This window comes from Amphiura filiformis, chromosome 15 (assembly GCF_039555335.1).
Source record: "Amphiura filiformis chromosome 15, Afil_fr2py, whole genome shotgun sequence".
In the NCBI taxonomy this organism is placed as follows: domain Eukaryota; kingdom Metazoa; phylum Echinodermata; class Ophiuroidea; order Amphilepidida; family Amphiuridae; genus Amphiura; species Amphiura filiformis.
This window is the reverse complement of record NC_092642.1, coordinates 1,613,393-1,635,501: the sequence shown is the minus strand read 5'-3', so window position 1 is coordinate 1,635,501 and position 22,109 is coordinate 1,613,393. Positions and strand designations below refer to the sequence as shown.

General features: G+C 37.5%; 1 protein-coding gene across 1 annotated transcript; it reads left to right on the top strand.

The window, feature by feature from the left end:
- Positions 1-725: 725 nt before the first annotated feature.
- On the top strand, positions 726-15,595 carry LOC140172102 (vesicle-associated membrane protein 7-like). Its single transcript, XM_072195448.1, has 6 exons — positions 726-900; positions 5,318-5,479; positions 9,935-10,223; positions 12,617-12,763; positions 14,513-14,692; positions 15,388-15,595. The coding sequence occupies exons 2-6, from the start codon at positions 5,331-5,333 to the stop codon at positions 15,535-15,537; spliced, it is 915 nt and encodes a 304-aa protein (XP_072051549.1). The 5' UTR covers positions 726-900; positions 5,318-5,330; the 3' UTR covers positions 15,538-15,595.
- Positions 15,596-22,109: the final 6,514 nt, after the last annotated feature.

Genomic DNA, 22,109 nt, shown 5'->3' with positions numbered 1-22,109 from the left:
TGTAAATGAGCTCATAACTCACAAACAACGTTGCGACTTTGACCTTATTTTGTTTGATCAAGTCACCATTATGTATACCTGTAACTTCCTTCTTCGATGTCGTTGCAAGCACACCATAATAATAAAGTCAAGTTTACCACGGTCTGGTGATTGTCAATAGGCCATTGTTGTGGTAGAAGCTATTCTCGTTATGCAAACGGCAGCACACCACCGTATTTGGTGTAACTCTCGCAACTCCGGTAAAACATTTGTATTTATATATTTATAATAAAAAATCATAGCTTGCTCCTATTAAGGGACCGTTCACAAACATTTGCTAGGTGGCTGATGCAAAAAGGGTGCCCTGAAAATGTTTGACCCTCCTAAGGGGGGGGTCTGAAAAAAATGACCACAAATTGTCCTGGGAAAATTGAGTTTATATGCTTTTCAATGGGGTTGACCCATAATTTTCATGTCAAAAAGGGGGGCCCTGAAAGTTTTGAGGTCTGTAAAGGGGCCCTGAAATGTTTTCGCGATGACTACAGCCTTTGACATGACTCTCAAGCGGCTATGGGAATTCCCCATGTTAAAGCAATATTTTTACATTCCAAATGAATTTTTTGTTTTCACCCAGCATGAACTCACGTGTCTCTTTAAAAATAGAACCATTCGTTCGGATTGGTTTTGTCGATCGAGGATACATTGATACCTGTCATGCCTGTGCAAACAATATGGTAACCTTCCTGACGTAGCGCTGCCTTTCACATGACTCTCATGCGGCTATGGGAATTCCCCATGTTAAAGTAATATTTTTACATTCCAAATGCACTTTTTGTTCTGGTTTACGGAGCTTAGTTGAATGTCATGGAATATTGAAAACAAATAAAGTATTGCAATCATTTACACCTGATTCCAAAAGAGGTAAGTCTATAGAAATTCTCTATCACATCAGTTGTATTATACGTTTAAGACTGAGATCAATAAATTACTAAAGTTGCCCCGATATTTTTTAGTTTAGTGCTCCAACTTGATAGACCTATGCGTGATCAATCAGTGACCGTCAACACACATAGCTATACATGTGTACTACTTCCGTGTTGTAGACCTATGCTCTAATTATTTTACAATATTATTGAACTCTAAATATTGGATGAGAGAAGTATACTACAACAGGCACAAAAAGAAACTCGTCATTTATAGTCATCCTTACTGTTCAACAACCTGATAATTTTGGATAATTCTGAAATACACATTTTGTTAATTGGACTTTGGATTTTCATTTGACACCCATTTCGTGAAAATGGAGCAAACATTGACCAAGATATATGCGCCTCCAAACCCTAAACCCCAAAGTCAAAAGTTGCAATTTTAACGATTTTCAGTGGGCGTTGACTGTGACTACTGATCGACACGAGGTTTATGACAATGCCCCTTTAAAAATCAGTAGGTCAACTGTCAACATGATTGTATTGATCGTGGTCATCTGAATGTCAGTAGGCATCCTAGAGGACGGTCGGTATCAATACGTTTTACCAGAAATGAGCGGTAAGGTTAAATTCATTCATTAGTGTATTGGGCAATATCAAAGATGCCGCGCTTACAACGATATAGACTATGCCATAGTCGAATTTTATTAAAAATATGTTATTATTAGTCATGATGAACCCATTTCGTTGAACTCAAAATTATACTGATGTTTATTAAAATTAAAGTATTCAATAGTAAAATGGTCATAAAGAGTTAAAAATATCAGACGATTAGTGACAATAAAAGTAATTGAATGCAACATTATCTTGCATAATTATAACGGCTCACTTTAATACTGAACAATTCTGATTTTGGAATCTACCAGTTTATTGATAGCGAACCCCGATAATTCACTTGGGAAGCTAACAAACAGAGGGAGTAGGGTGACTGATCAGATGTGAAAATCTATCAATTGTGCACACATTAATTAAATCAGAGTTTTAAGCTTAAATACAATATCCAGAGTATGCACAATGGGCAAGTGGACTACGGGGTAGTCTAGCAACGATATGGACTGGTCACCTAAGTCGGCGGACATATATCCGATAGAAAATTTAATGTCACAACTGAAGAGAAAATTGTGCAAACGGGTGACTAATGACACCACTTTAGATGGTCTTGCTGGACCAGAACTTTATCCGCAGATTGATAGAGCCAATGAGACGTCGCTGTCAAGCAACGATTGATGGAAATGGTGGACATACCAATTACATCAAGAAGGACGCAATAACTATGACTTAAGCATGATATGGACATGCATTTTAACCACAAAGAAATCTTTTGGATTTTATAATTTTATTTTTTATTTATTATGCTTTTATGATTTTGTGCAATACGGAAAATAAAAAACAAAGTGTAATATCGTCAGCCTGCTACGCAAATTAAGTCATTTTTGTAATTTTGAGAACAAATTACAAAATATGGTTCAAGCATGCGTTTAAACATATTTATTCACCAATCTTTGCACAAGAACTAATGATAATGATACAAATGAAAGGGAATAATCCAACATAATTAGGGTGATTACGTAACTGTTGCATGTTTGAATCACATTTTGTTCTTTGTTATCAAAATGACAAAAAATGACTTAGGCAATTAGCGTAAAATTCCGCTCCGATTCAATTGTGCCTGTTACATTGTGTGCTTTATTGATTGGCCCGTGGTGCTTGTGTGCAATACAACGATGCGTATGCTCGATTTTCACGAACAGGGTGTCAAATGAGAAAGCAATTCAAGTCCAAATAACAAAATGCATATTTCAGGTGTAGTTTGTTGCAAGGAAGCGATAGTGGTCGATTCTCCTTAGCTAGAAAGGTGAACAAACAGGCATAAAAACTATCAGAACAGAATAAATACCAATCAAGGTATTCGCTGTAGAAGTGACGTCATACTCGGATTAATTACCATAGCAATAGATGAATATAATTTTTGACTATATAGCCCTGCACTACAAGTAGATTGCACTCATCACCTGCGTATGTCTGCAAACAAAGACAATAATTTCTTTTGTTGCATATTGTTTTGGAAACACTTCAAACTGCTAATTTTTTTATCTTACGTCACTTCTACAGCGAATAGGCAGGGTTCTAGATCCGGTTCGTGAAACTCGTAAGTCGTAAACTTAATGTCCTACGCAATGGATATATCACGCGGTGATCAAACAGAATCAGTTGGAAGTCGGATATATTTATTTTCGGAATATAGCCAAACAAAGACAACAATTTCTTTTGTTGCATATGTTCAATTTCAATTGGGTTTTCTGCAAAATGTAGCTTTGCAAATGCTTTATATAATCATGTAAAAACCTGAAAATTGAATAATGCCTGATTTAGCTTGATCACACCACGCATTATTATCTGATATAAATAATAGGTAGTTTGGCGAATTTGCAAGGCTAAAAACCTTTTATGGTCTACATTGTTTTGGACAAGGTTCTTTGCGATGCGAAGAATAGGGTTGTCCGCACCCCAATAAATCTTTGAAATTGATTGTCGACGCAGCAAAAAAAAATTAGTTCACAGCATATTGCGAATGGTAGTGGCTTTAGCAAATATTGCTAAAATAAAATAGGTATGTTTGAAAAAAAAATGTTTATGTTTAATATATGAAATGTCAAAATTATAGTTGTTTTGTATGTATGAAGTGATGCTAACAATACTGCACTTTTCGCAAATACTTGCTTTTCGAAAGTGCAATTGTTATTAACACTACATTCGTAAATGCTAGTACTTTTCCCTGACAAGTATCTGCTTTTCAGGGAAAAGAGAAAGGCATTTACAATTGACGTGTTATTGTAATCATCGCTCCTTTCGTGGAAAATAATGGAGCGATAAAACAATAGCGCCGCGACGTCATAGGTGGGTATTATAAATCAAGTGTAAAAATACTGCTTTGCAAAGTTCAGAGAGATAATTGGATTCAGCGCAGCCGATTAAACACAACTAATCTGATTGCCAGCTCTATTGAATTTGATCATTTTGTAAAACTCCAAATAATTTCTAAACGTATTCATGTAGTCCATCAATCCATTGAATATAAAAACTGTAGGACTACTTAGTGATGCTGAAAGTAGCCTGTAGAACAGAACAGCAACGTGAACATCATCAGGTGCTCAGTAAGGAAACCAAAATGATTTTTTCATCACCCAACTAGACTACCTGGAAGCCTTACTGAACTCAAAATCATATCTCGAGTATCGCATGGCGTTTGAAATGTTCAGTTCAGATTTAGTTCGTGCTTGGTAGCTTTTGGTTTAAGGTTAGCAACTATTTTTAACTGTTGTGATTGGTAGTTCAGAGCATCTTGCGAATGGCAGTGAGCTTTGGCAAAAATTGCATTGATCATTTCATAGAGAGTGTGTAAAGGAATTCAAATATCACATATATACTTTTGTAAGTCCTGTGGTTCTTGAGTTATGTTGTAAAGAAGGCTGAAATAACAATACTTTTGTAAAACTTACATAACTCATTAACAACAATAAATCAAGCAAGTTTTCAAAGTACTTAGTATATGATTCGTAGAATGATCTTTTGCAAAACATCAAAGTGGTTTTTTTAAATAATATATTGATTTCTATACTATAATAATCATGAGCTCTGTTTGTGTGTCTGTCTGTCCGGCTATACGTTTCGCCGCGCTTCGACGCATCGTTCCGATATTGCAGTCATAGATGGGTAACGGGCATGCGCTGTTTACCGGGTAGTTTCAAAGGTCATCGGAGGTCAAGGTCAAAGGTCAAAATTTCAAACTTTGTCCGATCAGGCCCAAACTTGGTGGGTGGGATCCTTGATACAAGGGGAATATATGCCCGAAATAAGATCGAGGTCGACCAATGTCAAAGGTCATTACGGAGGGGTCATATTTCAAACTGTGTCCGATCGGGCTCAAACTTGGTGGTTGGAATCCTTCGTATGAGGGGAGCATGAAAAACATTATATGGAGGTCATCCGAGATCAAAGATCATGGATTTCAAACTTTGTCCTATCGGGCTCAAACTTGGTGGGTGGAATCCTTATATGCGCAAAACAAAATTGAGGTCAACCGAGGTCAAAGGTCATGTAGGGGCTAAATTTCAACTTTGCCCTATTGGGTTTAAACTTGATAGGTGGAATCCTTCGTATGAGGGGAGCATGAAAAAAATTGCACCGAGGTCATAGGTCATCTGGGGTCAAACAGTATTGCTATCATGCCAGTGCTCTCACAGCATCAGGGCTCTCACAGCTGCAGGTGCACTAGTAGATAATAAAAATGTTGGCTGCTTCGACCAACAACACATCGTGTACACTTAAAACCTATAACTATATTTTTTCAGATTCGACTTCACAATGGCGATTCAATACGGATGCGTGGCTGTTGGACGAAGTATTATTGCTGACCATTCACGAGATGCCAAAGAGAACTTCCGTGCAGTGGTATTGTCGATGCTACCAAACATAGCGACACAGCAAGTCAGAAAAGTCTTTTTGCATAAAAGGTACTTTGTCATTCTAAGCATAACATAATTTGCCAGAATGACATTTTTCACAAATTTTGCCCTTTAATTCAATACATGGAAGTAGGATTGCTAATAATTATATTATTTTTAGACCAATGCAATCCTCAAAATAGAATTACCCGGGAGGCACAGAGAAGTGACGGGTATGTGCCACCGGCATCGGAAAGTAGAGGCTTATTACCTTAAATGTTGTTTAAGAAAGGGGCTTCGTCGGGTATAACAAACTATTTGATGATGGCATTTTTATTTGATGATACAATTCTGGGGGAAATGGTAAGGGTCATTTATTAGGATTAAGGATTTTTACTTTATAAGTCATTTCTTCGAGATCCCTCAAAACGCCATACCATCTTGAAAAGTTGCATAATAGCAACATGGCTGCTCATACAGGGGTCAAATCTCAGAGATAGTAAAATAGCATAGTTTGGCTTATCTCCAACATACAGTTCTGGAGCTATAAGTAACAAGGTTCAAATTCCATCACTCGTTTACCTTGTAGAACTGAGCGGTTCAGAAAGAGTCCAATTCCACACTTCATCAACTTACTTAATGCTTAAAATTGATGTTTTGTTTCACCCATTGATGCAGTTTAACAATTTGATGCAATTTAATTTAATTATTTTGATGTGACAATTTTTATGGTATGGGTATGACAGTGAATATGAGTGTATTGAGTGACTTGGTGTGTATGCATATTATTTAGGGTGACTGTGTTTGGAAGTTCATGTAAGAGGTGCGCTCAAGAGTGAGGGGGTGTGTTTGTGAGGATAAGTGTGGATATAAGATTAGTTAAGGGGTTTGCTTTCATAATTATGTGCAATATAATTTTTGTGTTTCTTTTATGCTTTTTTGATGCTTATTTGATTTGGTGTGTGGCGAGTATTATTTGTGGTCACTGTGTTTGGGAGTAAGAGGTGTGCTTAGGGGTGGGGGTTTGTGAGTGTGGTGTAATGGGGTGAGTGTGGAGATAAGCTTTTATAATTATGTGCAATATAATTCTGAATATTATATGTTTTTCTTATGTTTATTTCTTGTAATATGTATTTTAATAACTTTTATGTATAATATTAGTAAATAATTTTTGATGTTTTAATATATTGTAAAAAGTGACGCAATTTGGCTATTTGCCACGATGTTATTTTCAATAAATATGAAATGAAATGAAATGAAAGGTTTTAGCCACAGGGAATAGTGTAAAATACTCCGATATTAATCGATATTGTCTCAAATTGTTCCCTTGAACATAATAAATCAAAGAATAGTTTGCATTGCCATGGATGCTTAAGGTAACAATATAAAATAAGTCTACGTCAATAGGATTCAATGGGCTTTGACCTTTATTGCCCTGTTACGAATCCATATGGTTAGAGGAAAATATGGGGATGTTTTGTTGTTTTTACCTAGCTGGGGGGTTTACACCCCCCAGCTAGGTACTGTAATGCTCTCCGATTCTTACCTAGCTGGGGGTTTTCAACCCCCGAGCTAGGTACTGTTTTACTATCCGATCTTTCTTCTTCTTCTTTCTGGCAATAAATTTCAAAATGCTTCTCCTCCTACATGTTACACCCTACAATTACGTAACTTGCATATATGTATCGACTATGTCCAGTGCCCATAGGGTCTAAACAGAATTGGGGTCAAAGATCATTAAAGGGGCATTTCTGGTATTTAACCAAATATTTAACTCAAAATGCTTCTTCTGCCACATATTAAATAGCACAATGACGTAATTTGCATATATGCATCGGCTATACCACACGCCTATAACTTGTACACAGAATTGGGGTCAAAGGTCATTAAGGGGGTAAAGTCTTACAATTGCATTATCTGGACATCTGTAAGGGGTATGGGGCTCAAACTCAGTTACAATAAATCTCATGACCAGGAGAACATTTTGCGGGGGTCAGGTCAAAGGTCATGCAGAGGTCAAACTTTTTCTTTCTTTCTTTCTGGCAATAAATTCAAAATGCTTCTACTCCTACATGTTACACCTTACAATTACGTAACTTGCACATATGTATTGGCTATATCCAGTGCCCATAGTGTCTAAACAGAATAGGGGTCAAAGGTCATTAAAGGGCATTTCCTGTATTTAACCAAATATCTTCAAAATGCTTTTTCTGCCACATATTATACAGTACAATGATGTCATTTGCATATATGCATCGGCTATACCACACGCTTATAACTTGCATACAGAATTGGGGTCAAAGGTCATTAAGGGGGAAAAATCTTACAATTGTATTATCTGGACATCTGTAAGGGGTATGGGGCTCAAACTTGGTAACAACAAATCTCATGACCAGGGGAACATTTTGCAGGGGTCAGGTCAAAGGTCATGCAGAGGTCAAATTTAAGAAATGCATTTCCTGTACATCTGTGAGGAGTACTGGGCTCAAACCTGTTGACAACAACCTTAATGATCTGGGGAACATTTTGCAGGGGTCAGGTCAAAGGTCATGTAGAGGTCAAATCTTAGAATAGCTTTTCTGGACATCTGTAAGGGGTACGGGGCTCAAACTCAGAGACAACAGACTTGATAAACATTTTGAACATTTTGCAGTGGTCAGGTCAAATGTCATCTGGGGTCCAATTTTAAAATTGCATTTTCTGGACATCTGTAAGGAGTACGGGACTCAAACTCTGCGACAACAAACGTCATGACCAGTGGAACATGTTTGGAACATTTTGCAGGGGTCAGATACCTCCACAACACCAACATGCCCCAGCTAGGTGTGTGGTCTATGACCACCATTTGCCACTAGTTCTTTCTTTCTTCTTCTTCTTCTTCTTCTGGCAACAAACTTCAAAATGCTTCTCCTCCTACATGTTACACCCTACAATTACGTAACTTGCACATATGTATCGCCTATATCCAGTGCCCATATGGTGCAAACAGAATTGGGATCAAAGGTCATTAAAGGGGCATTTTCGGTATATAACCAAATATCTTCAAAATGCTTCTTCTGCCACATATTACATAGCACAATGACGTTACTTACACATGTGCATCGGCTTTACCCAGTGCCCATACCTTGCACACAGAATTGGGGTCAAAGGTCATTAAGGGGTAAAATCTTACAATTGCATTATCTGGACATCTGTAAGGAGTATGGGGCTCAAACTCGGTACAATAAATCTCATGACCAGGGGAACATTTTGCGGGGGTCAGGTCAAAGGTCATGCTGAGGGCAAATTTTAGAAATGCATTTCCTGGACATCTGTAAGGCGTACGGGGCTCAAACTTGGTGACAACAAACTTAATGATCAGGGGAACATGTTGGAACACTTTGCAGGGGTCAGGTCAAAGGTTATCTGGGGTCAAATCTTTATAACTTCATTTTCTGGATATCTGCAAGGGGTATGGGGCTCAAACTCAGTGACAACAAATCTCATGACCAGGGGAACATTTTGCAGGGGTCAGGTCAAAGGTCATGTAGAGGTCAAATTTTCTAAATGCATTTTCTGGACATCTGTTAGGGGTACGGGGCTCAAACTCCACAACAACAAACTTACTGACCTGGGGAACATTTTGGAACACTGTGCAAGGGTCATGTCAAAGGTCATCCGGGGTCAAATCGTAGAATTTCATTTTCTGGATATCTGTAAGAGGTACGGGCTCAAACATGGTGACAACAAACCTCAAGACCAGGGGAACATTATGGAACATCATGCATAGGTCAGGTCAAAGGTCATCTGGGGTCAAATCTTAGAATTGAATTTTTTGGACATCTGTTAGGAGTACGGGACTCAAACTCGGTGAAAACAAACCCCATGACCAGGGGAGCATTTTTGGAACATTTTGTAGGGGTCAGATACCTCCACAACACCAACATGCCCCAGCTAGGTTTGTGGTCTATGACCACCATTTGCCACTAGTTGTTGTTGTTTTTTATCTAGATTTGACCTACTATCATGTAATCTTCATTGCGTGGACAATGCCTTAATAAAATAGGCAGAAAGACCTGTTAAAAAAGGAAAATCACAGGTCATATATATTCATCATCCTAATCGTTCACCTGTTTTAGCTTGGTGTTATTGTGCTATTGACTGTTTAAAACAGGTAAAACATTAGGATGATATACCGTATTATATGTGGATCTTGGTGGGTTTTTTTTCTGCTTCGACTTTAAGGCACTGTCCACGTAGTTGTATAATCAACCATTTTAGTTTTATGCAAATTATGTATCTTTCCCTTAAGGTGTTGGTAGGGTATTTAGTATGGTGTTAATTCAAGTTCATAGAAATACACTGTGGCTATTCTGGTACCAAAAGTTCCAAGTGAAATCTTGCTTTGCCTGGATCGTGATGGACCATGATACATGTATTATAATGGTGGTGGTAGTTATGCAGGGTTACAAAATAGGATATGCAATGAAATTGAATTTTTTTATGTTTTTGTATTCTATTTTGGTTTTATGTATTGTTCCACAGATACAAATTTGCAGTACTACCTGACAATGGGATTCTCTATATTTGCATCATGTCACCAGACTTCTCTGAAGGACAATCATTTGCATTCTTGAAAGAAGTTGTACAAAAATTTCAAAATAACAATCTGATCAAAGATTTTAGTAATGATGAAGACAGTCATGGTGGGGAAGTCAGCGAACGGGATGTTGAAAGGCCAGTTGGTGATAATAGTGGTGACGATTTTGGAGCAACAGAAGATTTAGGTGTTACAAAGATCCACAAATTTCCTGGGAGTTTGGAGAAGAAAATGGTAAAAAATAAGAAAAATATGTATATTATTAAGCCTGCTGCCCAGTGCATCAGAGAAGTGAGATTGCTTTAATATGGATATGACAGTATAGACCTCATAATTGCTGGTGTATTTATGGGTAGTGGCAGAGGCTCTATACCAGAGCTAACTTTAATACTTACTTACTTACTTACTTACTTACTTACTTACTTACTTACTTACTTACTTACTTACTTACTTACTTACTTACTTACTTACTTACTTTTTGTGAATACTCTCAATCATCTGGGAATCATACAATGAGGGAATAAGTTCAATCTATTCAACCAGATTCACGTACCTTGGAGCAACCAACGTTGAGGCCAGTACCACTGACCTTCAACTGGGTTGTGATGTTAAACACCAAGAGAACCGATGACGTCACCCTGTGACGTCATTTGGCGAGGTAGAGTTCTGATGGTTCTGTCCCAGGCGTGTGAGAGGTTGTTCCTGAGTCCTCCACCACGGTTGAGGGATGGTTGTTCTGCTCGCACCCAGATGGCTTCTTTCACTCCCCGTTCGTACCACCGTGCTTCGCGGTCGAGGACTTTGACGTCCTCTAGGTCCACCTCGTGTTTGCTGGCTTTAAGGTGAGTATAAACCGCTGATTCAGCCGGGCCCGAACTAGAGCGCTGATGTTGTTTTAGCCGTTTCTTAAGTGGTTGAGATGTTTCTCCAATATAAGTGTCAGTACAATTGAAACTCTCCGCGCACTGAATACCATATACAAGTCCACTCTGCCTGCCTTTGGGTTGCTTGTCCTTGGGGTGGACTAAGGCTTGGCGTATGGTATTGACTGGCTTAAAGTGAGTTGTGATATTATACTCTCTGAATATGCGCTTAAGTTTCTCTGATAAATCACCGTGGTAAGGAATTGTAGCACTTGCAGTTCTACCAGAATTACTGTTGGAATGTTTGGTGGGCTCTTTACCGTCTTTTCCACCTGAGTTCAGGGCTTTATCAATTGCCCAGTTCTTGAAGCCACAATGGTGGAGAGCTTTCCGCAGGTGATCTTGTTCCGCTTTCTTTTCGGATTCCTTGGTGACAATGGTCTCCGCTCTATGGAAAAGAGTCTTTACCACACCGAGTTTCTGGATTAGCGGATGGTTTGAGTCGAACTGCAAATACTGGTCAGTATGAGTCTGTTTTCGATAAACAGATACTGACAGGGAAAGGTCTTCCTCTACGTGAACGAGACAATCAAGAAAGGCGAGCTTGTTGTCTGATAAGCCTTCTTGGGTGAACTTGATATTGGGGTCAACTTGGTTTATGTGGTTGAAAAACCGATCTAGTTCACAGGCATTAATTAACACCCAGGTATCATCGACATAACGATACCACTTGGATGGACCGATACCGTCAAACGTCGACAGAGCTACGCGTTCAAAGTTCTCCATATAAAGGTTGGAAATGATCGGAGAAATTGGTGAACCCATACTGCAACCATGCGATTGTTTGTAAAATTGACCGCCATAGCTAAAATAGGTGTTATCCAGGCATAATTGAAGCAAATCACACAACTGATCCGGAGACAAGTCAGTACGTTCGTGCAAACTTGTATCTTGTCTCAACACTTCACGTATCGCTTTCACCGCATCAACCGGGGGGATACTGGTGAAGAGTGCCGTAACATCAAATGATGTGATTGTCTCGTCGGGTTCCAGCGATAAGTCACTAATCTTATCAGCGAAGTCTTTGGAATTAAGGATATGGTGCTCAGATTTACCGACTAACGGCCCTAGGATCTTTGCACTTATATTGGAGAAACATCTCAACCACTTAAGAAACGGCTAAAACAACATCAGCGCTCTAGTTCGGGCCCGGCGCGCGGCTGAATCAGCGGTTTATACTCACCTTAAAGCCAGCAAACACGAGGTGGACCTAGAGGACGTCAAAGTCCTCGACCGCGAAGCACGGTGGTACGAACGGGGAGTGAAAGAAGCCATCTGGGTGCGAGCAGAACAACCATCCCTCAACCGTGGTGGAGGACTCAGGAACAACCTCTCACACGCCTGGGACAGAACCATCAGAACTCTACCTCGCCAAATGACGTCACAGTGTGACGTCATCGGTTCTCAAGGTGTTTAACATCACAACCCAGCTGAAGGTCAGTGGTACTGGCCGCAACGTTGGTTGCTCCAAGGTACGTGAATCTGGTTGAATAGATTGAACTTATTCCCTCATACTTACTTACTTATTTACGTATTTTACTTATTTACTTACTTACTTATTTACTTACTTATTTACTTATTTACTTATTTACTTATTTACTTATTTACTTATTTACTTATTTACTTACTTATTTACTTACTTATTTACTTTTTACCTATTTACTTATTTACTTATTTACTTACTTACCTACTTTTATTATGCAGAAAAATTTCTCAGAAGCAAGTAAGAAGATCCCTATTTCTAGAAAGAAAAAGAAGACACAAAACGACAGGTCCTATGCATCGCTTCCCTTTGTTACGCCATCTTCTAAGAGCAAATACGTCGCATTAGTGGAAGACGAAATTGAAAGAGTAAGTAAATATAAAGTAATTAGAATTCGATGTGGGTTCTCAAGAATCCTATTTAGTTTTATGAACTCTGGAGGGCGAGTTGTTCAAAAAATAATTTTCAGTTCAAATTCGTAAGAATAAGGTAGATACTGGGACGATTGATCTGCTATTCCTCATGCCATATGCAAAAAGACTTCCATTATCTCATTTTAAGGATCAATAAAGCTACCAGAAAAAATATTTAATCTAAGCACGGTTTTATGCGAGCTCGGCTTGATGAAAGCGCTGTTATATGTTTGGGGCTTGAAGAAACATTCTATCAATAACACGAATTTGGTCTTATGCCACGCGTTTCAGCACCACATAATGTTCTATGTGTTATGTGCCCCAACATTTTCCATGATGTTTTTATTGAAAGTTACCTATTTTGTCATCAGACATTAGTTTTCAATAGTTTTGATATTTATCTCTTTTGGTTTATATATGGAATGTTCTAGTAATTCAATGGAAAATGCTAATAAACAAGCCTACATATGAATATATGAATACAAAAGCCACCCAAATCCATACTTTGGCCAAATTGAGTTAAGCATGGGAAAGTGTTGCTATACATAGGCCTGTCATATGTATGAAATAACAACTCAAATTCATACTCTGTGTCTATTGAGCATGTGAAAAATAGCATGTATGAAAGAATCAAGCCAAGTCCATGATTTGAGTCTTCTAACACATTGATTGAAATCCAGTATGTATAAAAGTCCACTTGTAACACATTCATTGCTGGAGAGTGACTTTTGAAAAAAAAATGGGTTTAATCAAGGAAAGTGTGTGGTTTATATTACATGGCAGAATGCTTATCAACATTATACATAACTGTGTGCTTTATTTTGTATTATCTTACTAGTGGTAATCTCATTCCAACATTATTGTCTTAGTATATGATTCAAAAAAACAGAATTTAAAATTAACCCCACGAAGTCCCTGAAATGCTAATCGGCATACCTAATACAGTTTAACCCACCCATTTGCACGTACAACTTACCATATTGACCAGGTAAATCTAACTGAAGGAATTAAAATGATACACAGGTTTTTTTCTCAAAATCACTTCCCATGGACTTGGGTGGGTTTTGGATTCATGTATTCATATGTAAACCACTAGAATGGTCGCGATAGCCACAGGATGAAGTATATTTATATTTATTTTAATTAGTTATTAGTTATATTTATATTACAGTAACCATGTACGTAGTTAACTACGCACGTGACCCATGGGCACGACTTACCAAGACCAGCAAGCATGATCAATTCCTCATGCATTGACTACTATACATAAAACGATTGGAACTCTAGATAAATACCATCAAATTTAAGTATTAATTAAATAGCAAAATTCTTACACATGGGCGGATTCCGAATTTGTAATAATGTTATCAAAAACAACATTTTGAAATTATGTGATGACGGAAAAAAATATTCAACGACGGAAAGGTTTACAATATAATCACAAAGTTGAACAAAATAGACAATTTTGCTGCACAGTAGTCTCATATTGTTCCGCCTTTGCATTCAAATGTATAGGAAAACCACCCGCTATGTAGAAGGTCATTCTGAGACTTACTGTCTACAATCTGTTATGGCAGCGCGGAGATGGTCGCGTGTGTATTTATAAATACGTATTTATAATTATAATCGAAGCATACCGATACACGATAGATACTAAAATTTGAGATTGCCATAGCATACTTTTATAATACTTGTTTTTTCCAGGATAATTCCACGTTAGACGAATGCGCCCAGGCATATGCTCCAAATGATCGTACCATTAATAGTCTACAAAAGCAAGTAGAGGAGATTCAGGGGATTGTAAGAGAGGCTATCGAAAAGGTTCTATCAAAAGGCGAAAATCTGGACGAGTTACTTGTCAGAGCGGACAACCTAGAAGCAGCGGTAAGTAGAGTAGTACGTTTCCGGGGCCGATTCGCGGTGATTGCTATGGATGGCCGGCTGATACCTTCAAATAATACACCTAACCTTGGATGACCAAGATGCAATCTTAGACGACCAAGATGCAATTTTGAACGTTTTGGAATTTCGCGGTAGACTTAAATCGGCGAATCACAGCCAGAAAGAAAAAGCATCTTACAGCATTCAAAGTGTGGTGCAAAATTGCGATACCACATTTCACTGACTTTATGTGTTTGACGGATACTTCAAACTGCCCGGAATTAAAATTATAAAAAGTAAATTGGAAAAATGACAAAAAGCGTCGATAATTTGCATATACGGTAATCAGGTCGTCAATTTCAATTCAGTTGTCGCTTTTCGTTATTATTTGTATTTAATGTTTTGTGTACTGTAGCAAGTTATTTGTGTACATAGCAAATACAAAAGAGACTAAAGAGAGGCTGTTCAAAAAGAAACAAAACACTGAAATTAATTGTTACTGTGTGTCAAATTTCATAGGCTTTTTAGGCCTATGTTGAACGTAAGAGCCCTACAAAGTTTATTTTGGTAAAAAAAATTATTCGAACACTGCCCTAAAATTACCTCATTGCCATTTTAAAACTTGAATTGCAATGGAGAATATGATCTGACATGATTGTGCATAATAGTGTTTTTGGACTTTTGGTTTTATTATCCAGGCATATCAATTCCAGAAAACAACCTACAGGTTGACGAGAAAGTTCCGATGTAAACACAGACGATTGGTTTGTACCGTGGTTGGCACTGGAATAGTAGTGACAGTTGTGGCAGTTGTGTTTGTGGTGCTCTGGTATTTTAATATATTATAAGCAAAAATACAATTCTCGCTATTCACAATAAGGGCGCCGCCAGCGGTTGCGATGTAATCGTGATGTATCATGGGAAAAGGTCGACATCAAGTCCGCGCAATACGAATATTACCATGCTATTACATAGGAACACGTGACAATACTTTTTAGTTTGTCAATATAACGGTATTACACGCAAATAGAAAGAGAAAAAATTAATTGTGCACATTTCAAATCACATTATTAAGTATTATTGAGTATCGATTCGCGTGTAACACCTTTATTTTGACAAACTAAAAAATATTGTCACGTGTTCCTATGTAATAGCATGGTAATATTCGTATTGCGCGGACTTGATGTCGACCTTTTCCCATGATACATCACGATTTCACCCTTATTGTGAATAGCGAGAATTAGATGATGTAGCTGCGAATAAATGTTTTCTGCAAGTAAAAAGTGCATGATTGGTCATATGCGACAAAGCTCTACTTCTCTAGCGAAGCTTTCTATTCTGACATTCTAAATGAGTCTGTCAATGTATAGGGTCCCCCTTAATACTTTTTAAAATAAATCGAAAATATTTGACGAAATGCAATATATAAGTAGCCTTGATTGTTTTATACATGTGGACCAAATTATAGCGTCACACGTCATTGCGTTCAGTCCCAATGGTTCATTATGTATTCATCATGTGTTTGATAAAGAAAAACTGACCCTGATTTGCAACTTAATGTTAGTCAGGCAGGACTGACTAACACGTGTGACTAGCTTTGCCTAGTCGTGCAAGCAGGACTAACTTGCTTGACTTAGAATTAGTAACATAATTAGTCGAGGGCTTAGTGTTACATCGCCTCATCTTACAAGGCGACATGATTTACTAGTCTGTGACAGGGGCGTAGCAAGCGGGTGGAATAAGTCCAGGGGCCCCAAGGGTTCAGGGACCCCTAGCAAAAACGAAATTGAAATCAGACAGAAAAAAAGCTTTTGAAGGAGTTGTTAAAAGGGCCCCGCATTGCTACCTGTCCATGGGCCCCAGAGGCTCTTGCTACGCCCCTAATACTTGGGTCGGATATGGACAACTTCTTGAGATGAAGCAGTGCGCTGTATGATCTGCATAGTGTGGAGTCAATCAACACCTCCAGCAAACATACTGGTTACTTGGAAGTTCCAATGAATTGCGGAATTCGGTGTTTTAAATCACGGAAAACTTGCCATTCTACTCTAATACTTATACCATTTTCACTGATGTGGCACTGACCTCAACGCGTTGAGGCAGCTGTTTCGGGGGGGGTGCATCTATGCGGCGTTTTTAAGCGAGTGCATGTGTATGCCATGCGCTTTGAACGAACGTTATCGATTTGAAGCTGCGCCCAGTGAAATGCGATCTGATGTCACTGTCCCATCCGGTTGGAAAATGGTATAGTCACTCTACTGTGCCTGGTAGATTTTACACTTTGGTTTAGCTTTTCTCAAAGAGTCACATAATCTATCACCCGATTATGAAAGTGTCTTCCATGCAAAATGTTTTTCAAAATATTTATTTCTATAAGGAAATGGCGCAAAGTTGCTTATAAATGATGATAACGATAATGCTGACTTAAATAGTTATTTATATTTTTTGCTTTTGTTTCTATATATTTTTTGTATTAGAAATAAAATGTATTTTGACAATAAATACAGGATGGATGTATTTCAATGCTTTGTTTGAAAATCTTATTCTTTTATGTAGCTCTTATTTGTGACTACTTGAGAATATTTTATTTCTGTATAGAATCTGTTGCCAGAATTCACATTGTGTGTATAAGCCTAAACCAAGGCTGAAGAAAAGTTATTAGAGACATTGCGATTTCCAAACTTAGACATCGGACGTACGTTGATCTATTGAAAACCATTCTCCTGTATCGAAGCGAGGTCACGTATTTAGCTATTTTTGAAGATATTTCACGTGCGATAGATACATCGTTGAAAATGCACACAATTTGTCCATTTTACAATATGTTAAAGACAGTCAAAGATAATGAACACACGACGGAAAGTCTAATTATTATTATGATCCTTTTTGTTTGTAACAAATCATTATTATAAAGATACATCGATGTGTTAAAAATGGACTAAATTTAAACGCAATATTCATACGCAGAGATTGCCCATTGAAATGTGTGTGATACTTTGCGTACAAAAATGACATTGCGATTTCCCATTTTGGATTCCAACGTAGAATAAAACGCAGATGATACATGTACGTTGAAATATGCTGATTTTACCTCATGTTTAAGTCCATGCAACGCGCCCAATTTTCAGGACGAAAAAGTCTCATTTTGAAAGTAAAGTCATGATGTATGGATGTAGTGATCTTTAATCTACCAAAATATATGTTTTTGGGCAACTATAATATTTGGGGAGCACAAAGAAACAATTAAGTTTAATCAGCATGTAGGTCAAAATTTTAGTCAAAATCAAAAGCGGCCTGTTTGAATTAGGCAGAGACTCAGCTTACTGTTATTTTTTCAATCACTATGCCCTCTATCGACCTAGATTAGATTAGATCAAATATTATAGTCTTCATTCCAGCTAACTTGTTCTCCTTCGTGACGAATGAGCACAATCCAGTTTGGAACCGAGACTACCAATATTTAACACCGTATTAACGTAATTTCTCTATTAGCATTATGAGCACGATTTTCCGGGACTGGCATTTGGTAGTGCATCGGCAGGGTCTGTCAAAATGGAAATCAAATGTCAGTCTTAACTAAATGGGTGGTCAAAACTTGAATATTTTTAAACCTATTTGATAAAACAAAACTTATTATATACATTGAAAATTGGATACAAAAATGGATATTGCTTTTACCATGTTTTATACTAATTTTTCAATTTTCAATTTGAATATTCATATGAATAATATTGGGAGCTATTTCATGATTCATAATACAGGCTGTATAAAAATGATTGGTACCCATCAGTTTCCAGTGATTATGGACATGACTTCCACGTCAAAAATGCAACATAGGATCCACATAATTTTTTGGTTAATATCATAAACAGTCATAACAATCAATTTCGGTCATTTAAAAAGGATCCAATGTTGAATTTGGGAGAAGCAGGCTTTTCAATAACATGCAGCAAAAATGATGGGTACCAATCATTTTGATACAGCTTGTATAAAATGAGAAATTCTTGCACATTTATTATACACTGTAGCATTTTATTATAAAAGATAAGAATTTACATGTTTTTCTTTCGGATTATGTACAAGTTTTGATGAGACTGTTATATAATGGTTTAACGGCAGCAGATGTTGTAATCAAAATTTAAGCATACCTTATTACCAGGCCCGTATACGCATGGATGCGTCTACTTTTTGTTTTGGTGAGGCATTCAAAAAGTCTTAAAAAATGTAACTTTTGAGGAAGTCCAATTTTTACAAAAACAAAAGTCACCCAAACACACTTTTCTATCACAAAATAGTGATCGCTTTAATGAGGTGACATGACAAGAGTGAAAATCGAGTAAATTTTACTCTGGAAGGAGTTTGACACACTCAGGAATGATTGAAAATGCAACCTATAAAAGAGTAAAAGTTCACACTTTTAGATTTCGAGAGTAAGTAATAAAATTTACTTAGCACTGTATATCCCCACAATAGTTATGTATTAAATTACATTAATCATTTTGATGAAAATCAAAAACTTTTGATTCGATTCAAATCCGTGTAATGCAGTATCCTTCACACCCAAATTAAGTGTCAGAGGCAGTAAACATGTAAATAATGATTGGGGTGCAGTATAATGCTAGACCATATTTCTACTGTCACTTATACTCGCTCCACTTCAAGTGAAAAAGCGATATTTTATCTTTAAGATTGGTAGTAACCCTGGAATTATGGAAGACTTGATGATCCGTCTGTGAGGTCAAATAAATGTTCAGTTTTGGGAAAAATCCCAAAGAACCAATTTTGTATCCAAATTTTTTCCGGCAACATAACAACAAAATTCCCTCTCAGTGGAATGAGTCAAAAGTCATTCTCATAATCAAGAAAGGAGACAAAAACAGAACTACATGTCTATCAGCTTACTAATGTACTTCTACAACATTTTCACCTGAGTAAGAAAGGTCTTGCTTGCATGTAGAAAGAGCTCGATGATAAGAGCAAGCAGGCTTCATACCAGGCTCACGAACATCCGACCACCTGCATGTGCTAAGCCAAGTGATAGATGAGTCAAAGGAACATAGGTTTAACGTATGCCTAGGTTTTGTAAATTACGAAAAAAAAACTAATAATATAATCAGCTATATCTGTTCTCTCATATGGCGCTGAGACCTTGATAACCACCAAATGTTTGGAGAAAAATCTCCGGGTGTGAGATAGGGCTATGGAAAGTAATATATTAGAAGGTCATGATAAGAAACAGAATATACTGCAATAAGGAATGCAGGATATTACGTTCACCATCAAATCAAAGAAATCGAGGTGGGCATGACACCTGGCCATGACACAGAGTAGCAGATTGGACTCTAAGACACTTAGCCAGAAAGAAGAGGAAGACAAAGCAGGAGACGGAGGGGTGTGTTAACAACACGAAACGGTATTGCGTGGCAGAGATAGCTCAAGATAGAATGGATTGGAAAGTTGGTGAAAAGGCCTTCCACTCGCAGTGGAATAAAATTGACTAAAATAGGCTAGAAGAGGAAGAAACTTGAATATTAATGATAAGATGGCTTATAAATTTGAAGATGTTGTCTGTGAGTGGGTGGAGGATAGTTATCATGTCCATAGCCCTGGTTAGCATAATCCTGATTAGGATTACCCTGGTTACTATAACCCTGGTTAGGGTTCCCATGGAAAGGATAACCCGGGTTAGGGTTCCCCTGGATAGGATAACCCTGGTTAGGGTAACCCTGGTTAGGGTAATCCTGGTTAGGATAACCCTGGTTACAATAACCCTGGTTTTGGTATAGCCCTGGTTAGGTCAACCTGGTTTGGATAATCTGGTGATCCCGGATGATACTGGGGTTGGTTAATGCCTCCAGATATATTAGAAGGTCCTCCGATATCATCAAGAGCATGGACATCCGCTACTTCGTCTGAATAAAATACGTCTGTTTCATCGCTCATGGCTCTGTAAGATATGAAAGTTAGGTAAATGCCGTTATTATCATTACCATCACCATTGTTGGCCTCACCCCTTGTCAACATTAATTTAGTACTTTTATCATCATCATTATCATCATCATCATCATCATCATCATCATCATCATCATCATAATCATCATTATCATCATCGTCGTCGTCGTCATCATCAATATCAAGTTGGGATTAGACTATGCCATAGTCGATTTTTGATAAATAAAAATGTTATTAATCATGATGAACGCATTCAGTTGAACTCGAAATTATACTGATATTTAGTAGGCCTACATCAAAATACTAGTATAAAATGGTTATGAAAAAGTTTAGGCTATATAATTATATTTGTGACAGTAAAAGTAAAGTATAGGCTTATATTATTGAATGCAACATATCATAAATGGCATAATTATAATGACACTTCAATACTGAACAATTCTAATTTTAGAATCTGCCAGTTTATTATCCGAAAAACCGACTATGGACTTTCACTTTTAAGCAGAACTTTACCCAGGACTCACACACTGTCAATCAGGTGGTACAATACGCGCTAGATGCATACGTTCATCCACCAGCACAAAAGCGCCGCATTCCCTAGATAGTTGTGTACCATGTATAGTTATAATGGTACCAGTACGCGTCGGGAGGATTTAAACAATAACGAGATCTGGGCGACCAATCACAAGCCAGATTCATTTTTAAAGATGCATTACATCATCACCAATTTTAGTTAGTCCAGAAATTGGCCTAATTCTCAAGGCAAAGTCAGTAGTCCACTTGGGAAGCTAACAAACAGAGGGCGTACGGTGACTGAAAAGATCAGTTGTGAAAATCTATCAATTGTGCACTCATTAATTAAATCAGAGTTTTAAGCTTAAATGTAATAGCCAGAGTAGTGCACAATTGGCAAGTGGACTACGGAGAAGTCTAAGTTGGGATATACAGGGTGTATCAAAATGATTGGTACCGTGCTATGAGACATTTTCAAAAATATATAAAAAATATATAATTGCTAATTAATATAGTTTTTGTGCTATAAATAGAAAGGGGCATATGTTAACTTATTGATCTAATAATTTGAAGGTAATAGGTTGATGCATCTGGGAGCTATTGTCATTTAAACGAAGATCGACGTAATCATAGTTTTACTAACACAACACAAGATGAATAGGTTCACTGCTTGGACTATTTATTGCATACATGTCAACCAGTAATTCTCTTCTATGAATACACGCTGAAGTGCAGAATACTGTGCAGCCATTCCAATAACCTTTACCAGGTCTAACCTAACTTGGCACTGTCTACAGTCTATAGCCATTCTGTCACACCATCTACTTAGTAATCTCAATGCATCTTATACTAAAATTTAAATTACCGCCCTAGAAGGTGTTGATACACAAACTTCTTTCAAGTTTCACCCCACCTAAATTATTCAAGTCAATAATATTACTCTCAACCAATAATT

Excerpts from the sequence above, each read along its gene's own strand:
- LOC140172102 (XM_072195448.1), top strand. The coding sequence starts at position 5,331 with ATGGCGATTCAATACGGATGCGTGGCTGTTGGACGAAGTATTATTGCT. Across the intron at positions 5,480-9,934 it reads AAAGTCTTTTTGCATAAAAG|ATACAAATTTGCAGTACTAC; the intron begins GTACTTTGTCAT and ends ATTGTTCCACAG. Across the intron at positions 12,764-14,512 it reads TGGAAGACGAAATTGAAAGA|GATAATTCCACGTTAGACGA; the intron begins GTAAGTAAATAT and ends TGTTTTTTCCAG.